This window comes from Rhinolophus sinicus, linkage group LG09, assembly GCF_036562045.2.
Source record: "Rhinolophus sinicus isolate RSC01 linkage group LG09, ASM3656204v1, whole genome shotgun sequence".
Classification (NCBI taxonomy): Eukaryota; Metazoa; Chordata; class Mammalia; order Chiroptera; family Rhinolophidae; genus Rhinolophus; species Rhinolophus sinicus.
The window spans coordinates 109861826-109888017 of NC_133758.1; the positions used below are offsets into that span (position 1 = coordinate 109861826).

At 43.7% G+C, this 26192-nt stretch overlaps 1 protein-coding gene across 6 annotated transcripts in view; it reads right to left on the minus strand.

Moving 5' to 3' along the window:
- ELMO1 (engulfment and cell motility 1) overlaps positions 1-26192 on the minus strand; it is a 476666-nt gene that overhangs the window by 380397 nt on the left and 70077 nt on the right. For 5 of the 6 annotated variants that reach the window (XM_074341005.1, XM_019726329.2, XM_019726327.2 and 2 more), the window contains exon 2: positions 9695-9844. In XM_074341005.1, the coding sequence (XP_074197106.1) occupies positions 9695-9772 (78 nt within the window). In that variant the 5' untranslated portion in view covers positions 9773-9844. Of the gene's footprint in view, positions 1-9694; positions 9845-10123; positions 10244-26192 lie in introns of those variants that run through there. The other variant, XM_019726328.2, reaches the window with a different exon arrangement.

Below are 26192 nucleotides of genomic sequence, written 5' to 3' on the forward strand. Positions count from 1 at the left end.
GTTGGTGACAAGCGCTGTCCTGAGCTGCCCAATGCACCCTTAATGACAGAGTTGGGGTAGGGAAACAGAATGGACGAAAATACCGCCCCCACGTACCTAGAAAGCAAACTAAAATCAGCAATTCATTTTCAGAAGGAAAAAGCAGGATCCTAGAATTCATTCTTGCTAAATAAAACTGAGCTCTCGGTAGAGGAGAGAAACGTGTTTGCTGTCTTTCACTTCTGAAGCATGGGAAACTTTAAGATTTTTGTGAGATTATACAGACTCTATCACACAGAGAGAGAGAGAAAGAGCTAAAACCGGAAAGGGAAGTAGCCCAGCTACTTTATTTTAAAGGAAGTTGAAGAAATAGCTTTACAAATTACAATACCCAACTTAAGAGCTGCAAACGTCAGGTGGGAAATGACTACTTCTGTCCCCATATCATTGTACCTTGTAATGACAGCACCAAAAGCAATAGCGCAACATCACACAGGCTTTATTACACCATTCTTACGCGGGACAAAAGGAGCTCTTAAAGGTGCTGTGCTTGTACTCTCTAGGGTAAGGAGAAGGGGAGAATTATTAGGGCTGCACGACTGATGAGGCACTGAGGCACTCACTGAAAGTGAGTGTGGGTGTCAGAGGTGTCACCAGCAGATGGAGGTTTATGGGGCATCACGGCATGGATTTCCAAACCTGGGTCCAAGTACATGAGAGTCACCAGGGAGCTCAATAAAAACAGGAGTCCTGGGGGCTTCGAAATGCCCCTGCCAATAATCCTCTCTGTATGCCTGAAATGTTTTGTAAGTGATTCTGACGCAGCATCAAGCTTAGGAGTCACTGGTTTAGTCCATTCTCAACAGGGGGAAAGGTGTTCACTGGCCAGGGCACATTTGGCAATGTCTGAAGACATTTTGGGTTGTCCCAACTGGGGAGGGAATACTACTGGCATCTAGCAGGTAGAGGCTAGGATACTGCTAAAATCCTGCCTACCAGCCCCCGCAGCTAAGAATTATCCAGTCCAAAATGTCAATCATGCTGAAATTGAGAAATCCTGATGTAATCCAACCACTCAGGAAAGAAGGGTCCAGGAAGATCCCGTGACTTTTCATTTCTACAGAGCAAAGCTGGAATCTCGCTTTCCAGAAATTCAGTCTCATTTTCTTGATTCTATGGAAACTTTTTCTCTTTTATTATGGTAACATACACATCACACAAAAACTACAATCTTAACTACTTTTAAATGTACAGCGTGGTGATGTTAACTACATGCATATTGTGTGTTCTATGTTATCTTAAAGATTCGAATTCAAAACTCTTTACGTGGAGCTCAACTGTCACTTTCGTTCGGCAGGCTCCCAATACTTAAATGCCTTAGGAATTATGGGTTTTCGGGCTAAAGAGTTGGCTTTAATGCATTGAAGGGAACATTTGAATTATTGGTTCCAGTCCTGCTAGAAACATAAGAAGCTTGTTCTATTCTGTGTACCAATCTGAATAAATCATAATTGGCTCCTAACGGTTACCATTACTAAGCAGAACGCTGAGTGATTATCTCACTGAAGCCCTGCAACGCCAGGAAGGATGCACGAATATTGCCAATTCTTCCTCATAAAGCAGGAGGCTTGTCCCCACTCACACAGCACTTAAGTAGCAGCCCAGATTTTGAGACCAAATCAATCCACCCAAAATCCATGGCCACAGGCAGTCCAAACTGCCCCTCCCAGTGTCCAGCCTGCAAAACCAGCCTTTCAAGGTTCTGTCTCGCTTCAGCTAGGCTCCTTCTGTATAACCCTGACCACACTTGCCAGATTTTCCCTAAGTTGTCTTTGTTGTCAACACAGTATGTCCCTGGAAGTCTTGTTGTTAGTGGATGAAGCAGGCAACCTGGCAATGATGTATGCTTCTGCTCAAGTCAGGCTGGTATTGATGGTGGGAACCATTAAGTAGGGGCGTAAAAGATGGGGAGACTCAAACAGAACTACCAAACAAGTGAAGTAAGTCAGACAGAGAACAATACTATATGGTACCATTTCTACGTGGAATCTTAAAAACAAAAACAAACAAACAACAACAACAACAACAACAAAAAACTCATAGAAACAGAGAATAGGAGAGTGATTGACAGGAGCTCGGGGGGGTGGGGGGGCGGTATGAAGTAAATAGGCAAGGTTGGTAAAAGGGTACGAACTTTCAGCGTTAAGATGAATAAGGCCCGAGGATCTAACAGAAAGCACGGTGACTGCAGTTGATAATACTGTACTGTACAATTGAAATTTGCTAAGAGTAGAACTTAAATGTTCTCAGCAAAAAACAAAACAAACAAACAAACAAAAGAAACCATAAACATGTGGAGTGATGGATGTTGTAATTAATTCCATAGGGGAAATCCTTTCACAATATTTTATATATATATAAAATCACCATGATCTACACTTTAAATATCTTATCATTTTTAAATGGAAAATATACCTCAATGAAGCTGAAAATAAATTTTGAAAAGAACTACCAAACAGATCTATGATTCAGTGGAAACTGTCTGGGTTTTAGTGTCACACGTGCTGGATTCATTTCCTATCAGTGGCTCCCTCGCTGTGTGACCTTAGGTAAGTGAATGACCCTCTGACAATGAAGAACTGAGGTCTGAAGCCGGGCTTGTTGGGCTCGAGTGAAAAGATGAAGTAGCCTGTGCAGGGCACCTCACACAGCGCCTGGCACACAGTGCGTACTGGTTAGATGGCACACGCTGCGATTACTGCTGCTACTACTATTATGTACGGATAAGCAGAACTCCGAGGGCAGGCACAAGAACTTAAACATGCTTTATGCAATTAAGCTTTAAAAGGGTCTTGGGTAAATCAAACTCATGTGTATTGAATTATGTCTTACATATACTACAGAAATAGGATGGTTGAGGGGAAACCACAGGTGATTACTTTGTATATGCTTGCCTAAAAATACATGCAGCCATGTTTCTTTTAGAGAAATCTAGTCCCCACCCATCTGTGGGGAGGGGGTACTACTGTAATTTTTGTTTCGAGAATGGAGAATACCAAAGTTGTATTCTCATCTTTACTGTTCACAATTGAAACAGACACACAGAAATAGAGGTCACTGTGATGGACCACAGGACAGAAAGGTGCAGGAAACACAGGCTGACCCTCAGAGGTTTATAATCTACTTTAAAACACGTGAGCACATTTTTTAAAATGTAAATGATAATGCACATTACATGCTGATTATATTAACTGTAAATAAACGCTGCAGGCCAAGAAAATGGTATAAGAAGTTACAAGGAGAGAGAAATGACTGTATGGTAACACGATGAAAGATGGTTTGAACAGAAAGGAGGTGCTCCCTCCGCAGTGCTCACCAAAGCCAGGACTTAGAGGAGGGAAGAGCTGAAGGGAAGGTGGGAGGAATTCGAGTAGGCTTACTGTTAGGAAGGAACTTCAAGAAATTGAAAAAAAAGTCTGTAAATGTGCAGGGACACACTTCTATCGTCAGCTTCTACAAAACAAGAGGGCACGTGAGAATCCCATGTAGCGCCTACAGACACCTGGTACCCAGGATAATGCGCAAGGAAAACTCACGGAAGGATGTGAGCCAAGTTAAGGAATCTGACTCGAATCTCAAAGGCACTAGAAAGCTCAAGGATCATGCACGGTGTTTTGCTTGTGTGTGTGTGTGTGTGTGTGTGTGTGTGTGTGTGTGTGTGTGTGTGTTTAAACTGTGGTAACTTTCTTCAAACAAAATATTTCCCAATAGCATCCAGAAATGAAAACAGGTCAACACCAGCTGGTCTGGCAGAGTGTTCTAGAACAGCCTGGAAGCCCATCACATACAATTCTCGCCCTGAAAACCATTTGAGAAGGTCCTGCACAACTCAGGTTGAAAACCATGTGCCTCTTCCCAGCATCCACCACGTGCCTGACCCCGCTATGTTTGTCTGAGGCACACATCAAGATGACGAGCAGGGCCCCTCACCTGCTGAGATAGCCCATGCTCGCTTTTCTTGAGTAGAAGTGAGATCTACTTCCTTGTACGGACAGGATGGAGTTTCTACACTGGGGCCAAGAATAGTACATCTAATGATCCCTCTTCTACATGAAAGCACTTCCAAAAGTTGGTAGCACCTATCAGACCCCCTTTCTTCAGGTTCACATTTGAGCAGTTTCATCAATCATTTGCTTGTATTGTGTATGCAAATGAAGGTTTAACAGGGGAATAATATATCCATCAAACAGAGAGGTTCACTAGTAGGCCAGGCTGGTGACGGGAGCTGGTAGCATTTAGATAGAAGTTATACTTAAAGCCACAAGAGAGCATGGCATCTGAACACACAGACCAGAGGGCTAAGCACTGAGGCTATGACAGATTTAGAAAGAAGGAGAAAGACACGGAGCTACGAAGGAAACTCGCAAAGACTAATCAGACAAGGAGGGAGAATCTCAGAACTGAAGTCTAATGAAGGGAGAGGGGTTTCAAGCACTTTTGCCCCCAAGCGGGCAAGGCCAACCACGGTGGAGTGAGGACCACTTGATTTAGCCAACGGGAAGGTATTGTGCCATCAAAGAGGGCAGCTGTAGACAGGGGAAAATTATTATTCTTCCTAAGGCTACGTAGATACTGAAGCGACATGAGCGACCTATACTGACAATCTTTCAATCAGCTTGGAATGGAAAGCCAGAAAATAAACTGCACACTAGCAAGAGAGTTACCAGGTTAAGAGACAGGTTTTCCATGGTAGTAATTACAGAGCCTACTATTGCAGGTAGAGAAGGAGAAAAGAACAAATGAAGAGGATACTGATGGGGCAAAGCCTCTAGTAAGGGCAAAGGATGGTTAAAACCCAGGTGCTGAGAAAGAGATGGGGGCTTGAGACAGGCTGAATGGCCTGGAAAGAGCATGGGGCCGCACCTTCCCTCCTCTGCTGGTCGTGAAAAGGTAGGCAGGATGGCAGGAGACACAAGCATCTAGCGGTCTATGGAAGCATGCAAATGCATAAGCAGAGACCTCTGCGGCCCAGATAAGGTGGTGACCCTCCGTCCTCAGTGTACTCTTTGTAAAGAAAGGTGTGTGAGAGCAGAGCAGGGGCAGAAGAAATATGAGGCTTGGAGAACATGCACAGGAAATAAAAGAGCTGCTGCCCAGAAATGTCAGTGAGTGGCCAAGAGATGGAAGAAAATACCGTGGAGCACTACCAGGGAGCCAGTAAATCTTCCACGGCACAAATCGGCTCCAAGTCCAGTGAGTAAGTCCCTTTATTACTAGGTGATGTCTCTATTCCACGTGCCCTTTCATTTTCTCTCCTTCCCAAACATTGAAGAAGTTAGGCAGAGCAAGAAGGAGAAAGGAGGGACAGTGTTCATGACAGAAGGGCAGGGGAAAAGCAAAACCGGACCTTGTCATTTCATAATCCAGTGGGTACTTGCTTAAACTCGTGGCAGTGATGGCCACCTAAATTTAAAGAGTGTTTACTCTGAGCCGAGCAATGTTCTACATACTTTTCATACACTTTCTTTAATCTTCACAACAATCACAAAAGTGGCAAATTATCCTCTAGGCTTTAGAAGACAGAGACACTGAGGCTCAGAGAGGCTCACTGGGCCTCTCCCAGGAAGCGGGGATCCAGGGCTCACCGCCAGGCCTACGCGTCCTGGAGCCTGTACCGTGTCCGGTTGGCTGCACTGCCTCTCAGCTGACGCCTCTTGTCAAAGCGTTGGGGGTTCTACGCTCTTGACTGAGAAATACGCTGTTCAGTAGATAGCAAGTGAACAAGGGGATAGGAAGCCCTGTCGGCTCGGTATGTCCAGACGACCACCACCCACAGTCTTAAGGGGCTCCCAAGAACAGACAGGAAAGGCCGGAGCAGGAGCCGCGAACAAACAAATGAGCTAACTGACCCCTCTTTGGCCAGCTTCGTGGGATACAGGAAACTCCACTTATGAGAAGCTCCGAGGGGCTTTGCCCACTGAGTGAAAACACAGAATTGCCTCCTTACATTTTAGGAAGAAGATAAACCAGTCCACTCCCAGCACCTATCCCTGGACCTCAACGGGCACTGCTGGAGGACAGCTGAGCAGAACTGATCCCCATTAATTAAATATCCATTTATTAAGCAAGGGCTTTTCACCAGAAAAATAGCACTGAAGACGGAGCTGCTCACAGGCTCCCGACTGTTATCACGTGACGTGGGGGCCCCTGTATCAGACAACTCAGCTGCTCATCACAAACCAGAGCCCACCCCCCCAGCCAACAGAATCAAAACCTCTGAGGCAGGGCTGGGTATGTGCGATTTTCACAAGTTACCAGGTGATTCTTGGGCCTACTCAAGGTTGAGGACCCCGTTTAAGCTGATAAGACACAACGGTAAGTGACAACACAATGTGATAAGGAGAGGGATACTCCAGATTTCGGGAAAACACATGGCAGCGATGCCTAACCCAACTTCCAGGAATATCTTTCAGTGAAATAGTCGCTATCCAGGTAGAAAAAGCGCAAAGAGCTTTCTAAACAAAGGTAATGTGCAGTGGGAGAGAGGCAGGTTATGTGGCCTTAATTGAACAAGGAGAAAATTAGAAAATTAGGAGAAAATTCAAGTAATGATCATGTTCAAATCTTCATTCATGTGTGAATACATGTCCGATTCCTGTGCCAACTTCTGACTCGGGCAAGAAACCACACCTGACACCAGCACTGCCATGAGTCTCATTCCAACGTCAGCAGCTGCAGGACAATAAGGGACTAGGTTTCCAACTCTTTATGTAGGTCCCCCTGTGGCATTAGCAGGGGGTCTACAATTTAGCCAACTGTTGAAAAGTTCAGTCTTCAGAGTAAGGGAGGCCTGGCTTTGTGTCCCAGTCTCACTAACTAGCAAATCACTTAATTTCTAGGAAACACAGTATCTGCATGTGTGAAACCAGAATCCTCACCAAGAGTGAGACAAGACAACAGCATGTGCCTCCGGATACGATCCTTCAAGAAGGATATGGCATCACCTGTCTGGCATTTCTGCCCAAAATGCAAAACCTGACTCTAATGAGGAGAAAGCATCAGAGAAACCCAAACTGAAGGACATTCCACAAAATAGCTATCCTGTACTCTACAAAAAGGCCACAAAAGATAAAGAAAGACTGAGGAACCATTCCAGATCAATGAAGACCAGAGACGCATGACAGTGAACGTAATACACGGTCCTGGAGGGCTACCGGACTCCGGGCAAATACCTATAAAAGACCTTATGGGGACAACTGATGAAATCTGAATATGGACTTTGAATTAGATGATAGCGTTCAACTAATGTCCAATTTCCTAGTTTTCATAAAGAGACTGTGGTTCTATAAGAATGATTGTGTTCTTAGGAAAGGCAGGCTGAGTATTTAGAACTAAAGGGATATAATGACTCTAAACTACCCTCAAAAGGAGGGTATATAAATGTAAACGGTTCAGAAAAAGGAGATATAAACTAAATGAAGCAAAATATTAATAATCAGTGAATCTAGATAAAAGGCAGACAGAAGTTCTTTGTACTATTCTTGCCACTTCTCTGTGTTAGAAATTGTATCGGAATAAAGTTATTTTTCAAAACTGTCAGTCCATGAAAAAAAGAAAGCTTGAGCGACTGTCAAAGCCTGGAGGAGACTGAGGAAACGTGAGACTATACTGCAGTGTGTTGGCATTCCTGGATTGGACGCTGAAACAGGAAAAGGACACTGGCGGGAAACCTGGTGAAATCCAAATAAAGTCTGTAGTTTGGGACTAATTATGCATCATTGTTAATTTCGTTTCAGCAAATGTGTCACTGTTAAATTACGATGCGAAACTGAGTGAAGAGCAGATGGAAATTCTCTACTATCTTGGCAATTTTCCTGTAAACCTAAAATTATTCCAAAATTTTAAAATATATGTTTTCAAAAAGTATTAATACACACACAGCAAAGGCAGGAACAGGACACTGACGCCACAGGCCCCTCAGAGGGTGCATCAGGGGCTGCTGTCTTAAAGCAGAGGTTCCCAAACACTCCAGGCCACGGCGGAATCCAAACACAACAGTTTACCTGAACCACTGATTTCGTGTCTTTGGGGATGGGGCCCCAGGTGGTTCTGATGAGGACTCAGACTTGGGCACCAAGTACCAGCCCAGCTCTTCCTAGAATTAACTACACATAGGAATTCCCTGGGGGTTTTGCAGGAAAGTGTAGATCCTGGGTCCAAAGGTCTGGGGTAGGGTCTGAGACTCTCCATTTCTAATGAGCCTCCAGGTGGTGCCCACGCAACTGGTCCTCAGCCCCACATATGGAGAAGGGGAAACAACAAGACCGAGAGACCTGGGTCCATGGCACTGGAGCATCACGCCAGCACAGGACTGCCATGTGGATGGGAGAAACCAGCTTCCAGCTCTTTGAAGCCTGTTCTCTTAGGATGTAGCCAAACCTAACCCTAACTGCATTTAGTCTGCACCAAGTAGGCCCAGACATATTTGAAAGTAAAATTCAACTCGTACCTTCTCGCAAACAGCACGTGAAAAAGGATATAAACAAATGTATATAAAACTACTGGGCGGGCTTCTCTTCCTGCATGGGTTTCCTCTAGAGTCACAAAAATTACCTTAGAGAGCAGTTAAAATGACAATGACGGGCTGGTCTGATGACACCGCTTTTGACAACAATCCTAAAAAGTTACCCTGTCTTACATTCACGCTCAAGTTCAACTAATCCTGACTTGGCCTTTATAATTTATTTTAATGAGTCCTTTGGATCCATAAATGTTATATAACTCTTATAATGGTCTTCAACCAGATACTAAAATCTGACCAGGAGAAAAAAAAAAAAGTATAGATCATAATCATAAAATAGTATCAAGTATAAGTGAAAACTGGAGTTGCCATGGTACCCTAACTTTGAAAAGTTAGAAAGCCATCTAGAAACCTACATCATTTGCTCTATGAAACCCTTAAGTGTACATTAAGTCTCAATCCTTTTTTTTCTTTAAATCATGTTCTAGGATGACAAAAGTAGCCTTTTTGAGATAACCTATAATCAAACAGTAAATGAGACTACACCATAAAACCGTCCAGATCTAAGTTAAAGGATGCTTTAATAGGTAAAACCATTTTAATAATGGTCTTGATATTTTATCATTTATTACATGTTTATTGAGTATTTATTACATGCCAGATAAGACAGCAGACACACAGTGCATTTTATAGTAATCATAAAATTGCAGTTGTCTGGGATCCAAGATTGAGCCCCTGGTCGCTACTTTCATTATCAAGCTGTTAATATAATACACTTGGCTGCTTCTGCAAAATTTGAAGAGAAGTGTGATTCAAAAAATTAAGTTTTGTGTTGCCCATGATACAACAGTCTGCACAGATTCAGAAGTCCCTGCCAGGCAGGGCTGGGACAGCCGCCACTGTGTCAACTGCCTAGAGCCCAATCCACTTGTGCCTCCCGCCTCCCTCACAGCGTCAGACACAAGCCCTGTATGGACACAAACCAAGTAGACGCTGGAGGAGTATAAAAACCCCATCCATCGCCACTGCGTGTGGTACAGAACCCAAACTACACTGCAACTATTATTGCACAGATTTTTCAACACAGCCAGAGACAGAAAGGGGAAAAAAGCGCTATCCAAAGTCTGTGAAAATTACAGAAGAGAAAGGAAGCTGACAATAACCCCCAAACGGCTCCCAGCATTAATTACTAACCTGATCGATCTCCATGAGTTTGGGGTAGGCGCCTGGCCATTCGATGGCCACCTTGACAATGTCCGCGGGCGGCGGCATTGTAAACCCCGAGAATATCCAGAGACGGTGGCACTGGGATCCTGTGGTGTACACAGCTGCACGTGTCTATCCCTAATGAGGAATGACAAAAAGAGAAAAAAGAAAAGTCGCTCAGTGTAGATGCAAGGCAAATTCTGCTTCATCACTTCCTGTTTTCACTGGTGGTTTAGGTACAAGAAACGGCTCTGGGTACAGAAGACACAAGGCGCCAACTGCACCACCGGCCACTCCTGAGGAGAGAAGACAAATGAGGGGAAGGTGCCAACGCCCTAGAGTCAAAGCTGCCAGGAGACATGGCCCTGGTGAGGGACCGCTTGCCTGACCCTCAGGGGAAAGCCAGGCGCCCCTTACCACGGGTTCTGCTCCAAATGGTGCTCTGGGTCTCGGTGAGCTGGACTCGCTCTGTCCAGAAATGCACGTGAACTCCTCACTCTCAACAGTCTCCGGAAGGCAGATTGCCCAGGAAGTCATGGTCAGGAAGCAGCATTTCTTTAAAGTGCTTTCTGCGTGTCACAAATAGAGCTCCGCACTATAGCAACCAGGATATCATGAGGAAGGAGAAATGCCCCAAGGTTCACACACAGGCACACACACACTCCCTCCCCAAGGCCAGTTCACACAATGCACCTTCACAGGGAAGAGATGTGGATAGTGCAGCATTCAGAACAGACCTTGAATTCTCATTTGAATGAACAGTGCTGCTCACACAAAAGAAGTAAGATGATCCTTTGCTGCGTCTCCTAGACTAGCCTGTTTCTTTTAGGATGACTTTTTAAATAATATTTTTGAACAGGTAGAACATTCACAGGATTCAAAACTTGAATGTAGGGGTGTGTGTGTTTGTGTGTGTGTGTGTGTGTGTGTGTGTGTGTGTGTGTAAAGCTGTGCAGTGTAGAATCTCCCTCCTCCCGAAGTGCCCCACACACCCAGTATCCACTTTTACCCCATCCCTCCAGCTATCCACTGTTATTAGTTTCTTCTGTATTCCTCCAGAATTTCTTCATGTATGTAAGGCAAATGCAAAAATATATTACATTTTCCCTTTTCTTTATATAAAAGGCAGCATTCCATAACCTGTTTTGTTTAGTTTTTCATTTCGTGTATATTCTAAATTTTTCCATATTAGTACAAACATTGTAACAGTACAAATATTGCCCTGGTTCCTTTCCCAGCTAAATCATAGCTCTTTGTAGGGAAATATCCTATCTGATGAACCAGTCCTCTGCCGTGGCCAGTGGGGGATGTCTTTCCTTTGGCTATTATAAACAAAGCTGTGGTGAATAACTTTCCGCATACATCATTTTGCACACGTGCAAGTACATCCTTACGATAGATTCACAGAAGTGAAATTGCTGGGTCAAAGAGCATGTGCAGTTTTAAATTTTGATGGTCATTTCCAAATATCCGTTCACAAGAGCTGTACCAATCCGCACTTCCTCTAGCCGTGGATGAATCTGCCTATTGACACATAGCATCACCAACAGATTGAACTTCTGCACACCTGACACATCGAAAATAATATATCTCACTGCACTTGTAACGTGTATTTCTCTTACTGTGAGTGCAGTTGAACATAAAGGGGCAAAGTCCCATGTTCACTTTTTTGTGAACTGTCCAAATCCTTCGCCCCTTTCCTATTAGGGTCTTGGTCTTCTTCATTTTTTTAGCAACTGATCTCTGTATGAAGATTCTAATCAAACATGTGCACTGGGCCTTTATCAGACCAGAGTAAACTTTATCAGTTACTGTCTCAGTGGCAGTTGGACATTACTGAGGCAGCAGAGATAGAAGAGCTAATACTGGCGGCCTCAACAACACCACAGTTATATAAAATAACTAACGTCACCAGAGGTGACAAGTAAAGGAAACGATCCCAAACAAAAGTGCTGCTCCAGTGGCCAAGGATGAGGACAGGCTGCTGTGCCCACGCATCAGTGCTAACCAGCGAGAACAGTGGTACAGTCGCTCATTCAACGCATAATGACTGAGCCCTACTCTGTGTCTGTTCTCGATGCTGGGGACCCAGATGTTGGGTGGCATCATGAGACACCGAGCAGGAAGGAGAATCTGAAGCACGTGAGGATATCTGTGTGGAAGGGGCAGGAGTACAATTGTAAATGGGGAAATCAGGGGAAGCTTCACTGAGAAGGCAGCATTTGAGGATGGACCTCGGAGAGGTGAGGAGGTGAGCCATGTGGACAGACATCCGGAGAAATCACGCCTCAGGCCAAGGGAACAGCAAGTGCAAAGGCCCTGAGGCAGGAGTGTGGCTGGTATGTTCCTGACACAGGTGAATGGCCAAAGCCAAGTAAGTTCGGGCAACAGTAATGAGTTCTGATAACGAGAGCTGTCTCATAACTTGGTAGGCTCATTCACCACAGACACTCGCATCGTATCTCTTGGTTGTGATTTCTAAAGAAGAAAACCCACAGCCATGCATATCTACTCAGAGCATAAACTGGTACAACTTTCCATAGGTACTTTTGGCAAACTGCACCAAAAGCCTTAAAGTTCTGTATTCTCTTTGAGTAATTTTACTTTTCTAGGATGTTTCCTCAAGACATAATTATTAACTAAACCATAACAATGCCAATGGCTGTTTCGGTTGCAATTCCCAAAACTTGAAAACAACTGAACATTCAACAACAGGGACTTGTTAAATACTTATGGAGTCTCAAATGAGCAAATACAAGCAGGCAATCTGTTCTGGGGCTTCTTCTTTGTAGTATGCACATTAGTCACTTGAGAATTCTAAGGACAGCGTATTATATCTGTACCACGTCACTTCGATTCGGGATCCAATTACACCCCCTAGACTAAGAATTAAGAAACCAGGCTCTAATGTGAAAACACACTATGCAGTGTGGCTATCAGGTAACACTATTCGAAACAAAGAACACACAATCTTGAGGTTCAAGAGAGTAAATTATAAAAATAAAAATGCATTTGGAGCACCTTCCTCCCCACACCACACAAAATAGTCTAGAATTACACTGAAAAGGGTCATCTAGTCTTCCAGGAATCAAAGGTCAAGTGTGCTTTTCTTCCCTTTTCACTGGTATTTATTTCCCAAAGACTGTGCAGACAAAACCTGTTGAACAGGTGAGAATACAATGACATGTCTCTCCCTGGAGAATAAAGTGGGAGCAGTGTACAAAGCAGCCACCGAGAGAGCTATGAGCCTGCGGCATCCCCTGGGAATTCACTTAACCAAACCCAATTAGACCTCATCACTTTTCCCCAGCTTAACAAACAGCACACAGAGGGCACAGCCAGGCTCCTGTGGGGTGGAGGCAGGTGTACCAGGGCAGAATGAATAATCCGGTCCACGTCCTTATCCTCAGAAGTCCATATTTGACCCTCCCGAATGTATTATTTCCATGAGGAAACAGTTAGCGCTCAAGGCTTCTATCTATAGTCATTGTTGCTCCTGATAAAATTTAGGAAAGGAAGTTTCTAGCACAGGTTTTCTCACCTGTGGCACAGTTAGCATGTGGGCCCATTGTCCTTTGTTGTAGGGCTGTCCTGTGCAGTGTAGAATGGTTAGCCACATCCATGACCTCTGCCCACTAGAGGTCAATAGGCCCCCTCAATCAGGAATGTCTGCAGACGTTGGCGATGGATGGAGATGCAGAAATGGCCTCTGAGAACAAAATCACCCTCCAGTTCAGTGGTGAGCTACCAAGTCCTCTGGGCAGGTCACTAACGCTCAGGGTCACCCACTACTGAACTTGACACAAGACAAATCATCTCATCAGTCTCTCCACGCAACATCAGCACGCAGGTCCTGTGCTTGGCCAGGCGTAACCACCACGGGAATACATTGTCAAATCTTCAGTCAACGAACTCAGTCTCCTGGTATCCTTTGCTTTCTGCAGTGCACTCATGGCACTGGACTCTTCTGGTCGACATGGAGCATTCTAAGAACAAAATGCACATCTGGCCACAGCTGCAGCACCAGGGCAGGGCGGGCATTTCAAACATGGCTGTCAGCTGAGTGTATCCTCTTCCTTACCAACAAATCATCAGAGCTACTGGCAGTTAAACCGTATCTACTGTCAAAGTTTCCCGGTAAATATAAGCTATACGATTTGTATAAACAGCCTGATACAACTGTCATGCAAACTAGAATTTGGAAACCACTAAAAGGAAGTCTGTGCAGCTGGCTTAGACATCTCCACCATTCTGCCTTATAAGGTACCTATCGAGCCCCTGAACGCATCTGGGGAATGGGTGGGGAATTCTACAATGTTCCTTGGTTTACTTTATTCCCTGTATTACATTAAAGGCCCAAGAGATCCGTAGGAAAGGGGTAATAGCTAATAACTAACCACTTCACGTGCTACACGCGTATACGCTTCATAACAACGTTATGAAATAGGAAGCATTCCTAAACCATTTTACAGACAAGGACACTGAGATGCAGACGCATTAACTTGCCCCAAGTCCCATAGCCACATGCGAAGCCCAGCCAGAACTCCACCCACAAATGTCTGATTCCACAGCCCACGTGTTTAATCACTATACCATATTATGAAAAAGGTTCCTTTACTACAGGACTTCTTGGCCCTTTAATAGAATACATGTAGACTGTGAAATCTCCGCATGCCACATACAGTATTTCCCAAATGTATCTGTCCAGAAAACTGTTTCTTTCCCCCCCTCCTGGAGCATCTTGGCACTGGCTTGTCATGGGACACTCTTTGGGAGATGATGCTTTGATACTAGTTGCCTCCTCTGTTTCTCAGGAAAAACGGATTTGCTGAATAGTCTTGGCCAGAAATGTAGTGGAAAGTGGCAGAGAAAACTCTTGACTTTCGTCCCATATTGAGTTATCATCACCTGCTTCTACGGGATTGTCTCCAGGAAAGCAGCTCAATTCTTTTGAGTAACTCTTTCCAATTCACAAAGGACAGTAAAAATTGAATTAACTACAGCTTCTACTGTGCAAACTAACAGACGATAAACAGCAAAAGAAACAGAATATTTATATTTGTGGTAGTTCGAATCTGAACATCTCACTTCCTGTTTTAAATCTTTGGATGGTGCTTCGGGGGAGTACAGCACATAAACCTTCCACAGATGGGCTCTAGGCTGCCTCCCAGCACAACCAGTGCACATTTTCCTAGCATTCCCACAGACACAGGCAATGGCCGTAAGGCAGACATAGCAAATAGGTTTTCCCTTAAGATCATCAGTAGTCCTTTTGCAGTGGCTGTTGGTAGCACTGCTTCAAGAAGGCAAACCTCAGACTGGCCAGGTCAGACTCCCTCTGCAGATGTGCCATGTGGAGAGGGATGGTACAGAGACAAACAAACGTTCGCTACCTCTTTCCTAATCAAGCTGCTGCCATTTCCTGGGCATGCAAAATTCTTGTGCCTCTTGCCTGTGTTCATAATGTTCCCTCTACCTGGGGTGTCTTTTCCTCTTCCCTTGGGGTGGCTTCAAAAATTGCCACCTTTGCTTCAAAGCCAATCTCATGTGCCAGCTTCTCCCACAGATTTCCCTGACCCCACAGTCTCTCACGCTAGAAGCAGTTGCCCCGACATCTGTCCTCTTAGGTATTTACAATGTACCTACCAAAGCACCTTTCCACACCTTCTGCTATAGGTTTATTTGAGCTCCCCAAGGTAGGGGGTAGGGATCATATGCCTTATTCATCTGTGTCTCTCTGGTCCTGACCAGATAGCATGGCAAACAGCAGCTCAATAAATATTTCTCAGACAAGTGAATGAATCACTAGTTCCTTAACAGTAAATTCGGAGATTATTTTTTTTCTTAACTCAAGCCAATGATGCATTTTTAAAATCCAGAATTCCTTGCACAGAAAACCTCCAGGCACTTCTTTAAGCAGCAGCTATTCATTGCTCCCATTGGACAGAAATAGAAATGGAGGCGCTCAGAGGTGCAAACAAGGCCGATTCCAGATTCATTTTCCTCCTGGAGAAATTCTGTCACAAACCAGATGAGACCAGAGCTGAGCTGCGGGTTTTCATCCCTTCACTCTGAGCTCTGTGCACTTAGGGAATCAGCATCTCGAGTGGAAAGTTCATTATTTTGTAAACTAATGAACACACTTCCCTCCTTGTTCTGGTTTTTGGATATTTGCTTTACAAATTCCTTTTCAGCTGCTGTAATGCCAGTGATGGCTTCCCTCCTCCCTGCCCCCATCACAACCACCCTCCTCCTCCTCCAGCCCAGCTGCCCTCCTCCCTGCAAGCCCTGTCACTCTGTGACTAGTGCTGACATTCCCCAGTGGAAGAGGCAAAGCTCAGGCCCAGTTCCCTATCTCAGAACCCAGACTCCAGGCCACAGGAAATGCTGGAGCGTTTCCACCATCCTGCAAGCCAAACACTCAAAGTTTCCAAACCTGCTGATCAAAAAACAATGTGTGAAACTCCTTTCTCCCTCTCTCTCCAGCAACAGCAGAGCTCCAAAGGCCACCCTAGGAAATTTGATTGCATCAGATTAGCAGCGAGGGCTTTCCGCAGAGGGGGGAGTGCTGGGCTCTGCCTCCACAGGCTTCCACCTGACAGCTCAGCACAGGATTAGTCACCCTGAAAGGCAAAGCATCACGCCATGCGCTGGGGCCCAGGATGACATTAGCCGCTGCGTGGTTCTCCCGCCGCAGGGCCTTGAGCATCCATTCTCAGGATGAGCGTAGGCTTGAGAGTGAGAGTGAGGTCAGGATACAGCCTGGGCGTTAATCCTGGTTCTGCCATGTCCACAGCTCTGTGACTTTGGGCAAATTGCACAAAATGTCTAACACTTGATGTCCTCATCTGTAAAACTGGAACAACAGTAGAACCTGTCTCACAGGATGGTTGTGAAGACTAAATATATAAAGCAATTAGAACAGGGCCTGCTGTGATATTATTATTATTATTACCATTATTATTATTAATTTACCAGGAATAGGATACCTGGGGAAGCAGTCTGTAGTCTCCTCTAGTGAAACACACATGATCATTCTTTTCCCCTTAAGCACCATAATAGAACTGGACAAACTGTTAGGAGAGTAGAGAGAAAATGATAACACAGCCTGAAGTCCAAGGAGCGTTTATAGATTTGAATGCTTTTTTTGTTTTGTTTTGTGTTTTTTTGTTTCTGGGCTTAAAGGATGAGTGGAAGTTTTTATGCTGGAAGGAATTGGAGGAGGGAGATTAGGGTTAAGATTCTGGAAGGATCGACCTGCATCACAAAGGCAGGAATTCACAGAGAATTGCCTGAGCACATAGCCTGATGAAACAGAAGAGACCCACGTTCTGCCTGACCACAGGCCCAAGTCTCACAGGAAAGTTCTCTAAGTACAGGGAGGTGACCAGAACTCATCCTCTTCTGGAAACTTCCTCTCAGAGAAGTGGATGCGGTCTTCAGCGCTCGGCATTTATGAGTTCCTGAGGAAAAACCAAAGGGGTGCCCCTGCACAGAGGGGACCTGCCCCCCATTACTGCACAGCTTCCTCAGTTGCCTGGGTCCTTCCAGCTGGTGTCCCTTCAGACAGACCCATTGAGCTGCCCCACTCGCTGACTTTGCTGTCCTCTTCTCCAAGTGACTAACCCTAGTGTCAACATGCTTCCCCAGCAAGTTGACAGAGGGGACACCTGATCCACTGGGTCCTGAGCTGGGCTTGCAGACCTGGGCCTCATCTGCTCCCCAGAAGCTGGGGATGAAAGCACAGTGGCCAATGATTACCCAGCTTCACTCCCAGGGCGTCCGATCCCAGCTCTAAATGGAAGAACCTCAAAATGTTCCTCAGGAAAGGTTCCATTAAAAAACACAAATTTCCGCCATTCTCAGGGTTTTAGATATTTTATCCCCCTGGTGATTAGGCACAACCCCACATCCCCCAGTAAGACAAACGAAAACAAAACCCTGTAGACCTTTCCCTCTTATCTCTTTCACCTTAGGAGGCTCTGTCAAAATTCCCCGGATTATACAGTAGAAATCTCTTCCTTCTGGTTTTTATCTGGGCTTCCTCACAAATCGGCTTCACGCTGTCTTAAGATAAAATACTTTCAGGGCACATGCTATCAGCATGGACAGGTGGCCACACTTTAAAGAGTTTTTCACACAAACACCAAGATGACAGTGGATACAGTGGGCCAGTGTTGGCGGTTGATGAACAAAACAATTGCTCTTCCATAGATACGTAGATGAATCCAGAAATTCCTTACCATGTTTATTTAAAACTAAACCCATTGTAAAAACTGGGGGAAAGGTGGCCTGCTGGTCAATTCCGAATGCCAATACTGCTGATTACCCCCTGGGGCTGCTAATCAATCTGCTTGCTGCCATCCTGAGGCTCACATTCTGACTTTTTTTTTAATGCTCATTTCCCCTTCACCATACCCTGGGCAGAGCTTCCCTACAATCTGTTTGTGCACCCTGGGAAGTGATGAGATTAAAGTTGATAAGAGGAAAACAGACAGAGGGACTTTCTACTCAGTGCTGGCAATTTGCTAATTGAGTACCTTTTAAAATTTACCTTGGTAAATTGGATGCTGATGATTTAATTTTCTTTTTTTTTTTATCTAAACTCAGTTCTAGCAAACTTGGGACCCAACCTGCTGATATCTGCTCTGATAAGGACTCAATCATGCACAGACAAACCAAACCAATAATAATAAAAACAATCACACACACGAACACGCAAAATACCTTAGCTAGATTAGTGAGGAATATTGTGAAAAAAAATTAGAAAAGGCCGCCATGCATCTTCTCATTTTTCTGTTACAAAATACTTTGCCAAAGAAAAAAAGGTCAGATAATATAAATTTGTGTGGACCACGTGAGTTCTGCTGACAGGTCTGGTAATGGGGTCAGATTCTAGGACCTAATTATCTGCAGCGCGAATTTAATAAATGAGGTCAAAGACAACCAGATTCCACTTGACAACTAAGAATCTTACTTTTCTCAGCTTTTCAAGTCAAAGCCAACTGCTCCAAACTCTATGGAGGCAAGATGGCATAAGCAAGAGGACAAGTGTCGGAGGCAGACAGGTCTGCATTTGAACGAGAAAGTGGGTGATGTTTTAAGCCCTAGCACAAGATGACCAGATTTGCATTGTACCTCAGCCTACAGGGAGAACATACTAGAATGGGGCAAAGACAGACTGGAGGAGCTTGGTAAGAAAGTGATTGACAGAAGTAGCCTGTGCTGGGGGTGAAGGGTTGGAGATGGAGAGGTGAAGGCTTTAGGAGCTATTTTAGAAGTGAAAATCAACAGGAATTGATGGTGGACTGAAAATAGGAGAGGAAGGAGAAGCTGACGTCACAGGTGACTCGGGATTCGGTCTCACGTTACACAACACGTAGGTAGCGATGCCATTTACTAAGCTAGGATTCCTGCAAATAGAAGATGCACTGCCAGACAACTTGTTGACCTCTGTCGAGTCAATGGGTCTGTAGGGTCATCTGGAGGGACCAGTGGTAAAGTACAAGCCACTAGTAGGAGAGAAACCCCTCTTCCATGTAGACACCCCTCTTCCATACGACAGGTTACATCTAAAAATCCATGGCCATTTCCTTCTTATGAAACTGAGAAGCAGCAGAGAAAGCAGTGACAGCCACAGACTGAACTCTGATGACATGTATTTTAATCCTCACTTTACTGCCTCCTAGCCTTGCGGCCTTGGGATAATTGCTTTCTGTGCCTGAATGTACCCAACTGTAAAATGGGGAAAGCCACAGTACCCTATCTCACAGCTTCCTTGAGATGAGTCATAAGACGATGATGATAAAAGCTAGTTTCTGTAACTTAACTGTGTGCCTGGCACCCTATTGGACAGTTCACATATATTCACACAGTCCATTCTCCGACACCCCCATGACACAGGTGTTGGCATGATCCCCATTCTAAAAATGAGGAAATAGAGTCACTGAGGAAACCAGCCACTCACTGGGCTAGTTAGTAATCTAGCCAGTCCAAAGTCTGAGCTCTGAACCATGACATTGAACTTCCTCTGACCTTTAGAGACATAAAGTACTTAGAACAGGGCACGTAGCGAGTGCCAGTCAACATTAGCTCCTTGAATCAGCAAACTCAGTCTTCGACGACCAATACAGTTCACAAGGAAGGAGGCTTTAAGCACTTTTCCATCATGGTTCCCGCCTGCAGCTTCCCACCACAGACTCACATAATATCAATGGCGACTTAGTGAACTTGCTTCCTGCTTTGACTCCGTGGACCGGAACCACATGGCCTGCGCTTTTGAGGCTCCACACAGACACACTTCTTGATTCTGTTACAGAACCTGCAACTTGACACTACCTCTGAGACAGAGCTCTGCAGGAAAATACCCGCAGGGCTCGGCTCATAAATCCTGGTGAGAGAAACAGGGTTCTTTTCAAGACCTCTATCTTTTTACCTTTTCACTTAATGAATGGATAGACTGTTGTGTGGGTTAAATATACTCTCCCACACCCCTAGAGAAAGAACAGAGGGATTCTTTTATAAGCAGATAACACGATTTTATTTTCACTAACAAGGAATAATCTTAATTGACATCTAGCTCTGTCAGAATATGGCCTTAGAACAAGCAATCCAAACTGAAATAATGACTTTTTGGTTGCAGGCCCCAGCATTTAATGAGCTTATTATGGCAAAGAACCTAAATAGCACATCACTTCACTCAGGTACAAGAGAGTTCACTGGGAAGTTACACAGCTTAAAGAGAAAGTTTATGAAACTTGACTGACATTTTAAAAAATCTGAAGTAGACATTTTAAACATTTACTTAAAATTTTTTCAGGCAAAAATTAATTCAGCCACATACAAAAGCATGGAATTCTGGAGGGACAACAGACACATATTACTTGTTTGAAAACAATCTGGCATCGGCCTGAGGGTACTTTTTGGCATACCCACGAGGAGGTAGGGTGGGCACCTATTCAAATTAGAAAAGGCACATGTGGTTGCAAGTAACTTCCGAGAGTAAAGCAATTGCACTCTGCACCCTCGCTGCCATCTGCAAAGATGGTGACTGCATTGTTCTCAATAGGAAAGTTTTATACACAGTATTAAGATTTAATGATAGGAAACTGATTTAATAACTTATGATAAAGTCCTAAGATGGAATAAGCAATCATAAAACAAAATCATATTTAAAAAAACCTATGACACTAGGCTATATTCACAATATATTTTCCTTGATTCGTTTACATCCATTGAAATTTAAATATTAACAAATACTTATTTTAGTAGACACTGCCATGGCAAGAACTCAGAACAACTTGAATTCTCACACACTGTTGGTTAAATAGTAGGGCAGTTTGGGCAGTTTCTTATAATATTAAATAGGCATTTCCCATATATCCTAGCGATTCCACTCCTAGGTATTTACCTTAAGAGAAATGAAGACATGTGCCCACATAATGACTTGTATGTGAATGCTTATAGCAGCTTTATTCATCTAAGCCAAAAACTAGAAACAACTAATGAATAGGTAGATACATTATGGAATATCATCCATACAATGGAAGACTATTCAGTAATTTGAAAAGAATGAATCACTATACCCAACAACAGACACAAATCTGAAATGTATTATGCTAAATCAGGTGTCAGCACACTTCAGCCTGTGGGCCAAATCCAGCCCTCTCCCTGTTTTTATAAACAAAGTTTTATTGGAGCAGAGCTACACCTATTCCGTTACATACTGTCAAAGACTGCTTTCATGCTACAACCAACACACTTGCGTATTTCCAACAAAGACCTTATACCCTGCAAGCCTAAAATATTTACTATCTGAATCCCTATAGAAACAAGTTTGCCAATCCCCGTGGTAAATAAAAGGAGCCACATACGAAAGACCACATACTGTATGATTCCATTTATATGAAATTCTAGAAAAGGCAAAACTGTATCAATAGAAAGCATATCAGTGGTTGCCAGGAGCCAGGGCCAGGTGGGGGGCTGACTGCACAGGAACACAAGGGAACATCATGGAGTGATGAAAATGGTCTGCATCTTGACTGTAGTGATGGTTACATGACTACATATGGTGGTCAGTCCTCACTGAATGAAAATGAAAAGTGATGAATTTTGCTGTACTTCAATGAAGCCCACCAAAAAGGAGATATATACATATATAAATGACTATCTCCTCCTAGATATCATGGTACTTCCTCCTGCCAGGTATTCTTCCAGGTGTTGGGAATGTGACACTGAACTTTTTATTCAGACTGAGTTTCTGCCTGGGTGGTGTAGTTATAAAATAGTAGAACTTCACACTGACCTATAGTAGACCCACAGGACAGCTTAGCCTGCTCCAACTAATAAAAGGGCTCATTTCTGCATCTTAATTTTTCTCTAGACACTGTCTCTAGGCAATTTTATACAATCCCATTGATATATTTTAAATGTATATCCCAAACCCAAATCTTCCTCCCTCCTTCCTTTCTTCCCTCCCTCTCTTCCCCCTTTCCTTCCTTCCTCAAATTTCCAACTGCTTATTTGATATAACTACTTAGTTATCTCACAAGCACCTCCAACAGCGTATCTGAAACAAAACTCTTTCCTCCAGAATCTGTTCCTCCTTCAGAGTTCTCCACATTAAAAAAGAAACACAAAAAAACAAAAAAAAACACAGCTTTGTGGCTGACTTTTACACCAGCTTTTCTGTGTCTGCTCTACTTCAGGGAACACCAGAGGATTACACTTCCAGTCCATTAAATAAAAGGACACACCCATATATATGACTCATATTGGCCAATGGCATAGGAATGGAAGTGACAGAGGCACCGAAGAGCCAGGGCATGAACCCCCATCTTCTCCCCCTGCCACAGCTAGTTTGGGAAAACCTGTGTTGCAATAGTGGGCAGTCTGGGTCACTGAGTTTGGAGGACAGCTGCTCTGGAGGGTCACTTCGACCTGTAGCCCACTTTGCATGACTGAAAACTCTGGGCTATTGGCCTGAGATTTTTGAGGTTGTTGTGACAACAACATGACCAAACGTAGGAACCTCAGGCAGTCGTGCCAAAACCCAGGTGTCCTTTTTTTTTTTTTTTTAATTAAATTTATTGGGGTGACAATTGTTAGTAATATTACATAGATTTCAGGTGTACAATTCTGTATTACATCATCTATAAATCCCATTGTGTGTTCAAAGGTGTCCTTTTTGACAGCTCTTCTCCCTTAACAGCCCTGCTTGCAATTCACCACCAATCCCACCAAACTCCCTCACCTCCATCCCATTTTCTCCATGTTCACTGTCACTCCCTAGGCCAAATCAACATCTCTCAACTGGACTCTTGTAACAGGCCTCCAATCTCTTCTCCACACAGCCACCAAAGTGGAAACCACATTTTTGAAACGGCTTCTTTGTTTAAATTCCTTCAATGGCTCCCAGCTGTACGCAGGCTGAAATCCAAAGTCATTAACAGGACCCAGAAAGGCCTGCATAGGCCAACGAGTGCCCACCTGTCTGGACCTCATTCATTCATTCTCTCTCTACCTCCTGCCCCACTTCTACCCCAACCCCACTTTCGTAGCTCTAGCCCTCTCTGCTGCTCAGGCATAACAAGCTCCTACCACGGCCTTAGCCGCCTTCCTCTCCATGTTTCCTTTCTGTCCCCAGCTACTTGACGTCACTCTAAAACACATCTAACTCACCTTGCACATCTTACTTTGCATTTATTACTAGAAGGGGGAAAAAATGACTCTTGAAAAATCTCCAGAAGTGGTAAGATTAAATTCTCAGAATTCATGAGACCACAGCATCTAACCACTGCTAGAAAAAGAAAATACAGTCATCTCCACTGCTTGGGAATTTGGGAAAGAAATTAACAGAGTGAGTAGGAAACCAAACAGGCCGGAGGAGGGACTCTCTGGAAAGTCCTACAGTAGAAGGACTCTATCGACTTCATGACCATTACAACTGTCTCTATCCATGCTTCCGTATTGAACTACTCCCAAGCCCTCAAGAATCACTCACTCAATTCACTTCCAGGACCCCACCCTAGGCCTAGGTCCCTCTGATGTAAAGAAGTCCTCTCCTCACAGAAGGCCAGAGATCACCCCCATACACCCCCATCTCTGGTCCACTATGTGATGAAGAATGATATTCTCCCAGCAAGCCCAAATGAAAGGCTCAATACATTTTCCCCTTAGAATCAAATTCTCCAATCAGTGTTTACCTATGTTCTTATTAATATAAAATAAGGCTTCAGAGACAGTCAGGGGACCCTGAGATGGCTGTGCATCTAACACTGTTTCTTTCAAATGTAGTATTGAACCTATGACTAAAAGTCTTCCAAGTTTCAGACAAAAATTTAGAATGTTGAGACATATTTATGCTTAAATTAGGGATTTCTTGAAGAGTTTTACTCACACTTATGCATATTTGCTTTTACCTGAATGTTAATCCAATTGGATAGACTTCTTTTCATGTGTGTTTGTTTGTCTGTTTGTTTGCTTTAAAAATCTTTAACATGCAGCAAAAATTACGCAGGAGTTCTATACGGCATTTTTGAGTGCTGTAATCTGGTCTTTATTTCTGCTCTGGTATTTTTTCCCCCTAATTCTTACATTTTGTAATTAAGAAAAAAAATCATGTGAAACCAAATTTTTTCTTTCTTTCATGTCAGCTTCTCAAAATCTGGCAAGTTTTGCTTGAGAAAGAGGAGCAACGTAGAGTGCTTTTGTGGACACCTCCTGGTTCTCAGACACAAGACAGCACAGGGCATTTCCTTTTCAATCCCAGCTGATGGAAAAATAACTCTACACATGGATTTGACTGAAGGTGGGTCAGAAGCATGTTCTTAACAAAACTCAGAATGTTTTCATCAACTCTAACACGTCTAGCACTTGAAACTTGGAACACGTTAAAGATTCTTTCTGATGTTGCCAAAACATCTTTATATTTGACGGTCGTGAATGAGTGCCATCACTTGAAAGCTGAGAAACGCAGGTAAGTTTTTAGTTTTATCAGATAAAAAGTTCTTCCGACCCAGAGGTTTACATCTGAGCTGCACGGCATGGGAATACAATGGCAATTTTCCTGTCTACTCCCATCGGGTGAAAAACATGTCCACCTTCACTGAAATAACATCTAGTATCAGACCCCGTTTATACTTTGGACTTCAAATTCTGTGATGCGGCCCTAAATTCTTACAGTAATCAAAGGCTGTGGACGTTCACAGAGTAAAGATTTTTTCAAATGGGGACCTGGAAAAAGAAACAAAACAAGAAGTTGTTCTGGTGAACACTGATGAATTCCCAAGCCTGATGCAGGGGGTCAGGTTGAAGGGTCTGAGACAAGAGTGAAGCCAGGGGATCAACAGGGAGTAGACGGCGTCCGCGCCCTCTCTGGTTAGTGTTGACCAACAACCAAAGTGGCCGCAGGATTTAAAGGTCAGCAGGAGATCTGCTCAACACTGAGCTCTGGAGCAGCTCTCCTCATTAAAAGCAGAAAAGACTGTCATCTACTGCACAACCGCCAATTCTCAAACACCAACTACTGGTCTTAGTCATTATATCTTATGACCAAGACTTTGATCTCAGCCATCATAAAAGTTCAAACCCAGTGTGAAGACACAGGAAAAGATGTGGCTTCTGAGGTAAAGTGGAAAGCTGAAGAACTAACCAAGAAGTTAATCAATGGGGACAATCTGAAAACTGTGTTTTTCCTCAATAGTAGACTCTTCTCTCTCAATGATTTAAATTATTATTCCAACCCACCACTTATGTGTTCTTAGGCAGGTAGAGACATAATGTGTCTCTATGAGGACCTTCTTGTGCTGCTGTAATATCAAATATGTGTAATAATTTCAAGCTTCACAAGGAGAAAAATGTAAAATAGTAAATATTCATTGTATAACGTACTAAAGAGTACAACCACTATGTGGATACAAAAACATCTGAAAAATGAACCACCAAATGAAGATTTCACTTCTGTCCACCACTTACGGGACCTCTCCACCAATGAGGTTCTCAAGGTTATTAAAAGGGCCTAGAAGTTATCTGCACATCCTAAGCAGAAAAGCCAATCATATTCAAAGGGGATAAAGGATGAGAAGGAAAATTCAAAAGAATATCATTACTTTTGCCCCTCAATTTTCATTACTGTGCTGTTCTTCTATAAGGCAAAGGAAGAAAGTACATTTGTCCCTCAGTATCTGAGGGCAATTGGTTCCAGGACCCCCGTGGACACCAAAATCAGCAGGTGCTCAAGTCCTTTATATGAAATGCTGTAGAATTTGCATGTAAGATACAGCAGGGATACACTTACACATCACTTCATTCCCACGAATTCAGCATAGCGCTGGGTGTCTGACAAGTTTGAGTGTTGCTTTTTGGAACCTTCTGGGATTTTTAAAAAATATTTTCAATCCACAGTTGGTTAAATCCGTGGGCACAAAACCAGTGGATAAGAAGGACCAACTGTGTAGTCATAACCTTTAAGCAGTCTCTATGGAAT